Source organism: Chinchilla lanigera, unplaced genomic scaffold (genome assembly GCF_000276665.1).
Source record: "Chinchilla lanigera isolate Chin_1 unplaced genomic scaffold, ChiLan1.0 scaffold00037, whole genome shotgun sequence".
Classification (NCBI taxonomy): domain Eukaryota; kingdom Metazoa; phylum Chordata; class Mammalia; order Rodentia; family Chinchillidae; genus Chinchilla; species Chinchilla lanigera.
Genome location: NW_004955438.1, coordinates 1,453,758 through 1,464,140, shown reverse-complemented (window position 1 = coordinate 1,464,140; position 10,383 = coordinate 1,453,758). Strand labels below are relative to the sequence as shown.

At 41.0% G+C, this 10,383-nt stretch overlaps 1 protein-coding gene across 1 annotated transcript in view; it reads left to right on the top strand.

Annotated features, from left to right (window-relative positions):
- Sptlc2 (serine palmitoyltransferase, long chain base subunit 2) overlaps nucleotides 1-10,383 on the top strand; it is a 106,104-nt gene that overhangs the window by 27,394 nt on the left and 68,327 nt on the right. Inside the window, exon 2 of the mRNA XM_005390209.2 lies at nucleotides 1,585-1,779. Coding sequence (XP_005390266.1) covers nucleotides 1,585-1,779 — 195 coding nt within the window. The remainder of the gene's footprint in view (nucleotides 1-1,584; nucleotides 1,780-10,383) is intronic.

Here is a 10,383-nt window from a genome sequence, read left to right as displayed (position 1 = left end):
GTGACCCTTGGACTCCCAGAAGTGCACAAGTTCAAGGCCAGCTGGGTAACTTCATGAGTTTCGTTTTCTTGTTTTTCGGTTTTGGTTTTGGTTTTGGGGGATTTTTTTGGTCTTTTTGACAGGGTCTCACTCTGCAGTTCAGGCTGGTCATGAACTCACTTTGTAGCCCAGGCTGGCCTCGAACTCGAAACTATCCTCCTGCCTCAGCCTCCTGAGTGCTGGGATTATAGGCATGTGCCACCACGCCTGGCTTTCTTACCCTGTTTTTAATTAGGCTGGCTTACTTGTGGGATCTTGACTCAAAATTGTTGGTTGTTTTGAGACAAAGTCTCACTGTGCAGTTGAGGTTGACCTTGAACTCACTACATAACCCTGGCTGGCCCCAAACTCCCAGTGATCACCTGCCTCAGGCTCCCAAGTACTAGGGTTGCAGCCCTGTGCCACCAAGCCTGGCCTCTCTTTTTTTTTTTTTTTTTTTTTTTTGGTTTTTCTCCGGTACCGGGAACCGAACTCACGACCTTGCGCTCTTCTACTTTTTGACTGGTTTTTTTATTCTCTCTTGGTGGATCCTCCTCACCTGCCTGTCTTCTTAGGGTTAATGTGACTCAAACTTTATCCTTATGGGTAAATTCTTTCAATCCCTTCTCTATGCTTATAATCTGTAAGTGTGTGGCTCTTTTACTGATTTCCGCACTGTAGATCCGTACATGTAGTTGCTCACTTGACATCTCCACATAGGCATCTCAAACTTTATACGTCTGAAACGGAACTTGCATCCCATCAAACCAGCTGGCTGTCTTCCCTGTGTCTATGAATAACACTGTTCTACCAGTTGCCTGGTCCAATCGTATATGTACAAGTAACTGTTTGAATATCACTTCCCATTTCCTTTGGGTGTGTACCTGGGAATGGGACTTCTGGGTCACATAGACTGTCCATATTCACCATTTTGAGACACCACCAAATCTTTCCCCTTTGGCTGTGCCATTTTACATTCCCAGCAACAATGCATTAAGGTTTTTCTAAGCATCTTCTAATTATATCTTTTACATTGAAGTCTGTGCTCCTTTGGAGGTAATCATTGTATAAGATGTGAAGTTTAGGTCAGGGCCACTTTTTTGGCCTATATGTATCCCTTACCTCAGGGAAATGTTTCTAAAATGAGAGTGCCATTTAAAAGCATTCTGTAAAGATCTATATAGTTAAACTCATTTTATAGAGTTTTATTTGTTCCTCTCCGTTTTTGTTACATAGTCAAGTTTTGAATAGAAGTAAAGCTGTTTCATGATTCTGATATAAATGTGTTCTTTAAGGGCCATTATCGGTGCTAGAGTTTATGCCTCCCCTCTGCCTCCTGCACTTGACACAGTAAGTCAAGGGCTGATCTTTTTTTTTTTTTTTGGTTTTTCTCCGGTACCGGGAACCGAACTCACGACCTTGCGCTTGCCAGGCAGGCGCTTTTGCCGCTGAGCTAAATCCCCAGCCCCCTCAAGGTATATTTCTACAAACCTCTTAGAACTTAGATTTTAAGTGGAAGTCTTTTTTCACTGACATTGAAATAAACATTGTCAACCTCTCTTTCAGATCCATCATGTTACAGAAAATGGAGGACTTTATAAAAGACCGTTTAATGAAGCTTTTGAAGAAACACCCATGCTGGTTGCTGTGCTCACATATGTGGGATACGGTGTCCTCACCCTCTTTGGATATCTTCGAGATTTCTTGAGGCACTGGAGAATTGAAAAGTGCCACCATGCAACAGAAAGAGAAGAACAAAAGGTAATTGTTAGAGAACCCTTGATTCTGTACATAGAAGCCTTTTATAGAAATCTTTGTCTTTTCACACAAAATATTTTCCTTAGCAGTATGAGTGCATGTTGAAATAAATACAAATATTCCTCATGTAATGACCTACCTGTTTAACAATTGTTCAGACTTAGGACCTGCTGCCTGGACTTGTGACCTTTGTTTTTTGGTACAGTACACCTTGTTTATACAGCACTATAATTTTTGGTGATTTTATTACACAGTACTATAGTTTTATATTCTGTAACAAGTATAGTACTGCACGTAAGCATTATGCAAATAAAAGCAAAGTCATCAAGTTGAAATTTCCTTTCACCATTTCTTTGTTCTGAATATTATAATGTGCATTTTATGTCCAGTTGCTCATTTAACAACTAATTCAACTAATGACCTATTCTCAGGGAGGGAACTCGGTCCTTAAACAAGGAGTGTCTGCATCCAAATGCTGTTAAGTGGAAACGTCCCACCAGGAAAGCTAAGAAATAAGCTTAGAGGCATGTGGAGAAATAAACGCATGTAAAAGAACACTCTAACAGCTAGATGAGATAAGCAACACTTTTCCTTTTTCATGGGTTAGAAAGTGAAAGTTTTAAAAAAAATGATCCGAGGGAGCCTACTTGTTTATGCCCTCAGGAACAGGAAGTGCCCAAGCCACGCTCTTCCTGGCCTGGCCTCCTTCTGTGTGCACATTTCATTTGCATTCATCTGCAGGGAGTGGCTTCTCCTGATGGCCTTTCTTCTGAATGCATTGTGCAAATCCTGTAGTTATCTGGTTTACAGACTAGTTCTTCTCTCAGCCAAATAAGCCTTAAAACAGAACGTGACTGAGCCATTCTCTTTACAGTAGAAAACAGCCTAGTTCTAATAATGGAAACCAGTGCTGGGGCCAGGGATATAGCTCAGTGGCATAAGTGCCTGCCTGGCAAACGCAAGGTCCTGAGTTTGATTCCTGGTACCCCCACACACACCCCCTGCCCAAAAAAGAACAAAGCAAATGCTAATAGTTGTGTTTAGGGAACGGACCTCATTCACGTCACTGTACTTCTCTCTGAATATTCCTTTGTGCCTTTAAAAGTGCCTAATTTTACAAAAATTAAATAAATTGCTCTTGGCATGTGAATTACGGAGGGGTTGTCTTCCAGCTTAGGGAATGTACCAGATTAGAGGAGGACTGATGATGGTAGCCTTATTGTTCACAGAGCTTTCACTTTTGAAGGGCGTTAGAGGAGAGGCAGGTCTGGGGGTGGCAAGGTCATCACTGAGGCAGAGGCCAGTGAAGGAAGGGAGGGGTCCATTAAGAAGACACGGGGAGGACCAGGCACTGTTTCACTTCGCTATAGTCCCAGCTACTTGGGAAGCTGAGGTAGGAGGTCAAACACAGCAAAACCATGCAAAGGACTTTGTCAGCTACTAAGAAGACAGAACCACCCAATATATGTGTGGGTTGAGAGTTCTGTCGGGAGAATTCCGATCAGCCATCCTTCTCCTGTATCTCAGCCATGTTGTAGCCCCAGCTCCGTAAGACTGCTATCCTGCTCATTGCCCTGAAATACCTGTAAGTTAATTTCATTAAGAAAGTGTTTTTTAGGGACTCGTGATAAAAGTTCAGTGGTAGAACACTTGCCTAGTATGCACAAGGCCCTGGGTTTAATACCCAGGACTTCTATCAACCAACCAATTGATTAATTTTTAAAAATACCTAAAGCTGCTAAAGATCTGTATTCAGCCCAACATGGTGGCACATGCCTATAATTCCAGCACTCGGGAGGCTGAGGCAGGAGAATCACCATGAGTTTGAGGCCAGTCTGGGCTACATAGTGAGTTCAAGGCCAACCTGACCACATAGATAGACCCTGTCTCAAACAACAAACTAAAGAAAAAAAGATCTGTATTCAGAATTTAGTCAAGAGGGAAAACATTTTCTTTTTTGCTACTTGTTTTCTCTTTAATTCAGGGATTACTCAGTGAATTTTAAGTACATCAAATGCACTAATTTTATTTATTTATTTATTTATTTATTTATTTTTTATTTTTTGGTTTTTCTCCGGTACCAGGAACTGAACTCACGACCTTGCACTTGCCAGGCAGGTGCTTTGCCGCTGAGCTAAATCCCCAACCCTATTTATTTATTTTTATTTAGGGTTTTGTTGTTGTTTTTGAAACAGGGACTCACTATGTAGTTTAGGCTGGCTTTGTTTTTTGTTTTCTTTTGTTTTGTTTTTTTTTTCCGGTACTGGGAATTGAACTCACGACTTCGCACTTGCCAGGCAAGTGCTGTGCCACTGAGCTAAATCCCCAGCCCCGTTTAGGCTGGCTTTGAACTCACTATGTAGCCTAAGCTGGCCTCAAACTCACAAGAGATCCTCCTGCCTTAGCCTCCCAAGTGTAGGGATAAACAGGCGTGTGCCACCACGCCTGGTGTGCTAGTTTTTGGTTTTTTTTTAAAGGGCAGTAAAACTACCATTTTTCAATTTTGTCTGGTTAACATTTAGAATGCCTTTATTGTAGTTGTCCTGCCCATAGTGACAAATGGTTTAACAATATGCATCTTTATAATACTACAGGTAGTTAGGTTAGATAGATATTAATACACATTCAGAGAAGGACTGGGCCCTCAAAGAAGTCAGCACAAAAATAGGCATCATAATGGTGGCTAGAGGGGCATCTGAAGAAGGCCAGGCCTCAAGATGAAGATGCAGGGACCAGGCCTGCATGCTTCCCTGAGGGATAAGCAGCAACTTAAAATTATACTATAATTAGCACCACCTGGTCCAGTAAGTCCAGCTAGGCATCAGCCAAGCAGATGACCACAGCGTCCGAACCCTCCCTTCCCAAAGATACCTTTGTTTTTTCCATGTACCCTTGTTATGTGGCTCATCATTTCCTATTGTATCATTATTAGCTAAGCAGCTGTACTTGTAATCCTGTAGGTTGATTGTAGTTTGATCCATGTCATACCCACATTGTGACTTTGCTTTATAACTTACCCCAACAAACAGCCTCGGTAGCCATCCTATTTGGGACCCTTCCTGGAAATTCAGGAGCTATCCTATCCTTATTTCCAGTAAAACTCTCCTGGCTCCTTCCTTTGGTTTGCAATTTTATTCCTTGATGTGGGTGTTTGTTTATATTTTGGGTTTTGTTTTGGTTTCTCGAGACAGGGTCTCACTACATAGTTCATGCTGGTCTTGAACTCACTGTGTAGCTCAGGCTGGCCTGGAACTCCCAGCAGTCCTGCCTTAGCCTCCCGAGTGCTGGGATTACAGGCATGCGCCACTACACCCAGCTTCTGAACAAATTTTTAAATTTGATTCTTCTTTTCTGCCTCTAAGTGTATCCACCGAGAGTATATCCATGTTTGTTTCCTATCCCTCAGTTACTGCTTCCTGTACACTTACTGTGTTAGGCAGTATTTTATTACTTGTTCACACACTGAGCTCTTTGTTATGACTGCGTTAATGACTGCCATGACTGATGATAGCTAAGGTTTGATTTATAGTGTAGGCAGAGGTAGGAGGAATGTTTAGGAGTGCCTGGAATGTAGATACATGAGAAATTGTGCTTTGAATGTCAAATGAAGAAGTTTAGTAGACAAGGAATGCAGAGCTGTTTTTGAGCAGGAGACTGACCATGAGCCTTACACAGCTAGTTCTCAAAATGTGGCTGAATGAATGAGCGAGTGAATGAACAAAACCATGATCAGGCGTTTGAGTTACTTTATAAATGAGTTATCTTTGGAATTTGTTTCATATTTCCAGAGGGTAAACAAACAGTTTTAAGTATTGGGGCTTGTTTCGGTTACTTTTCTCTCCTTGCTGAGACAAAAATACCTGACACCCAGTTAAAGGAGGAAAAGTTTGTTTAGCGGACAGTGTGTGGAGGTTTCAATCCATAATCAGCAGGCTCTGAGGCAGGGTGGCAGGGCACAGAAGCGACATAGGAGGGCAGAAGACAGCAAAAGCAACCAGAGCACAAGCAGGGAGAGCAGGCCTCTTTTCCTCCCTTACAGTGTATGCGGTCTACCCACCCTGCCCTGGGGTGGTGTGGCACTCACCATCTCAAGCCCTCCTCTTGCTCAGGATGTGGATGTTTACAAAATGAGGACCCCAGCCCGCTACTGAGTCACTTAGTTACACTTCTAAACTTCTCAAGTTGACACAGTGAACATCCTAGAGCAGTGAGGGCATGTCCTCTACACACTAGGATGTGGAACAGCTGATTTACTTAGTTAAGCTTATAGATTTCTCAGGTTGACACAATGAGTCAACTGTTACAAGACTACTTGTATGTACTTTATGTGAAAGAATTCGAACACAGATTTGAGTCTTAAATAGTTTCTAATTTTGTTGAGAAAATATAAACACTTCAGTTATGTAAAACCATTACGCAAGTAAATAGTACTCAAATTGGTTGAAAATTTAGAACAAAAAAGTAATGAGTAGCATAGGGTTAATCAGGAAATAACCCTTGGAGGAAGTAATCAGAGGAAGTATGTGAGACAGAGGGAGATACTTGTCTCTAGAATTTGTAGAGAGGAGGACTGTACGAAATTATTCACATTCATTTTAGTGGAATTTTAACGTTAGCAGTTATAACGGATAAATGCTGCTATTTTTCTTACAAAATTCAGCTTTTAAAAGGAAAAGGAAGAAGGGTGATTCAACCTCATGATAGATCATGTTTTCTCACACTGGAGAGATACGAGGAGTAGGCAGATCAGTATTAACTTGGAAGGAGGTGAAGGAAAGTGCTTGCTAGAGCTCATAGCATGTAAACATATCTTGCCTCTTCCTCATTTCACTGAGTGAAAGGTGTCCATAACCACATCTTAAGTTCTTCCTCAGTCCCCTACAAAAGTTCAACTGTTGATGTTCTTTTTTTTTTTTTTGCTCACCCCCCACCCCCGTACTGGGAATTGAACTCACGACCTTGTGCTTGCCAGGCAGGCGCTGTGCCACTGAGCTAAATCCCCAGCCCCTTGATGTTCTTTTTCAATAAGGAGATGACTGGGTGTTGCTTTGGGTAGAAGTGAATTGTATAGTCACATTAATAAAGATGAGTTACCCAGAGTTTGTTCTCTTATTTAAACTGCAGGGCAACCCGCTTGGGCTCCCTTCTGTCCCTCTCTCAGACAGAAGCTTTCTTTCCCTCAGTAAATATATTCTGCTCGTAACCTCTGTAAAAAATAAATAAATAAATAGATAAAATTCTTGATTTTTTTTTTTAACCCAGATTTTCTGTTGTTAGTGTGTTTTAGACAAGAATGTTGTTTTTTCTTGTGTTTTTTTTTAATAAGGTGAAATTAGTAGTCCAGAAATACGTATGTAATAGAGCAAAAAAACCTTGAATTATTAACAGTGTTCTAATGTACATATAGGAAGTACTTAAAAATCTAAGGAATAAAATACAGTAATTGGTTACCACACTTTTAAGCTGAAAACTAACATTTATGTTCATGATCAGACAGTCAGAAATGGGAGGGATCAGCCTCTGGGAAGGGGTATTATGTATGTGTATCCTAATGTGAGTAATTTTCAATATACAAAAGAAAGAAATTGATTAAAATATATTAATAGGGGCTGGGGATTTAGCTCAGCGGCACAACGCCTGCCTGGCAAGCGCAAGGTTGTGAGTTGGATTCCTGGTACTAGAGACAAACCAAAAAAAGAAGGGAGGCGGGCTCGGGATTTAGCTCAGCAGCACAGCACCTACCTGGCAAGCGCAAGGTTGTGAGTTCAATTCCCGGTACCGGAGAAAAACCAAAATAAAATAAAATAAAATATATTAATAGGATTTCCTAGAAAAATTTTATTCTTGACCTCCCAAATATAGCTTAGTAAGAATGTTCTAGTACTTGTCATTTTATCAGTATCTTAGGAAACTGTATCATGCGGTTGCCTAGCATATTAAAGTAGGAGCTTAGCCAGTCGGCTTATCTTTAATTGTATGTGTCACTCCACCTTTAAAAAGAAAGTGACTTTCCATGGCTTTGTATTATGTGTGGGGCCCAGGACAGCAGTCTTTTTTTTTTTTTTTTTTTTTTTTAAATAATTACAGTACATAATATGCTGGTTTTTATTTTTACTTTTGTTCATTTTAAATGTACTTTACCGGTGCATTTTAGGTATACATAGTGGTTACATTCATCACAGGGAATTCGTGCCTGTGCGTGATACATCTTGCTTCTCTTTTCCCATCCCCCTGCCCTCCCTGCAGCTCCTCTCCCTCTCTCTATTTATAAAAGCTTTGTTTCCATTTTTTCCTTTTATCCTTATCCCTTCTTTCTTTCCCCCAGCCTTTGTTTCCCTTCTCATTTGAACATTTTCTTCCCATTTCCTAATACCTGTTATACATGTTGGTCTTGTTTACACTTTTCTGAGAAACTGTGAGGAGGCTGGTTTTTAGTGGATGAGAGTTATGCAGACAGAATCATCACTTAATTTTATAATATTTTTCAGCCCCCCCCCAGAATACCCACCCTTAAGGTAACTGCTAATTTACTTCCTGTATTTATGATTGACACGTTCTGTCATAAATGAGGACATGTAGTCTGCAGTCTTTTGTGTCTGATTCCTTTCTCTCAACATAATGTTGTTGAGTGTTGTTCCATGTTGTACCACATATCAGAACTTCATTCCTTTTTATTGCTGCATAATATTCTGTCACATGGACTCTTTATTTACTCATCTCTTTTACTCTATCAGGCATGATAGCCACATATCTGTAATCTGAGCACATAAGAAGCTGAGACAGGCTGGGCGTGGTGGTGCACGCCTGTAATCCTAACACTTGGGAGGCTGAGACAGGAGGATTGTTGCAAGTTCAAGACCAGCCTGGGCTACAAAGTGAGCTCAAGGCCAGCCTGAACTGCATAGTGAAACCCTGTCTCAAAAAGACAAAAAAAAAAAGCTGAGGCAGGAGGATTACCATGAGTTTATGGCCATCCTGGGCTGCATAGTGAGTTGAAGGCCAACCTGAACTAAGCAGTGAGACCCTGTTTCTAAAAATAAAAAATAAAATGAGTTTTTCCATCACCTGTTGAGTTTTGGGTTTGGAGTGACAGTGTAGCTTTTTTTGTTCTGTTCTAGTAGCAAGAATTTGTATTTTGAATCTTTAAACGTCAGTCTTTCAATTTAGCTATTCTTTGCATATAGCACTTTGGAGCTGTTTTTGCTATTAACTGAATGTAGAAGATTAAATAACACTTCCTGTCTGATATTCTGAATTTTCCCAATTTTGGTTTTTGTTTTTCTTTTTTTAGTTTTTTGAGGCAAGATCTTGCTATTATTTCAGGCTGGCCTAGAACTCACTATGTAGCCCAGGTTGGCCTCAAACTCATGGAGATCCTCCTGCCACAGCCTTCTGAGTCCTGAGATTATAGATGTGGTGATCCATCCTATAGATGAGGCAGATCCTCCTGCCTCAACCTCCCGAGTGCTGGTATTACAGGCCTGCACCACCAGGCCCAGCGTCCAAGTTTAAATTGAGTGCCATTGGGAAGTTAAACTAGTAAAGTGATTTTAAAATGTTTATCAAAAGGAAAAAATAAAGGTAAAAAGTTAATAGGATTCATGGATTCGTGTCACTTCCCATTAACAGTTTTTAGGTCCAAATTTAAGAAAACATCTTGAGGGGCTGGGGATTTAGCTCAGCGGCACAGTGCTTGCCTGGCAAGCACGAGGTTGTGAGTTCAATTCCCGGTACCAGAAAAAAAAGAAAAAAGAAAACATCTTGATGTTCCTTAGATCTTGAGCTATCCTGTGGTTTTGTTTCTCCTTAATGTTTTTTGAAAATGCCATGACAATTTTGGTAGCAATAACTGCAAATGTAAAAGTGTAATCCTTCTAGTTGAATCCGGCTGTCCAGTAGAGCTTGTTCGCGGTAGCAGATGCTGACTGTTCATCCTTGGATCTCATCTATGAAACACAAGCAGATTTGCCTTTAGGATGATGGCGATTTGGCTCCTCAACCATTGCTTTCCTCTGCTGCACCATTCCCCATTAGCACAGGCACGTGGTATTTCTCCCATCTTAAGAAAACCCTTTCCTTGATCCTTTTCTCTCTTGATCTCTGTTCCATTCTTCTCTTCTCTTTTCTTTTTTCTTTTCTTTCTTTTGTCTTTCTGAGACAGGGTCTCGCTGTGCACTTCAGGCTGGCCTTGAACTCACTTTGTAGCTCAGGCTGACCTCTAACTCACAGTGATCCTCCTGCCTCAGCCTCCCGAGTGCTGGTATTACAGGCCTGCACCACCATGCCCGGCTTCTGTTCCATTCTTTTAGAGAAGAAAATCTCTGCCATTACTGCTTTCATTGCTAAGTTTCCCTCTCTTGAGCCCACTCCACCTGAGGTTGTTTGTTCCTACTACTTCATCTAAAATGGTTCTTCTCAGAGTCACCCATGACCCCTCTGTTGTAAGACTTAATATTCCTTCTCAGTCTTCACCTTGTTGGACACCTGTCCTCAGCGTTTCACACACACAATTGGTCCTTCTTTCCCCAGGGAGCATTTTGTTGACTTGGCTTCCAGGACATACCATCTGGTTTTCTTCTACTTTTTTTCTTTTTTTTTTTTTTTTTT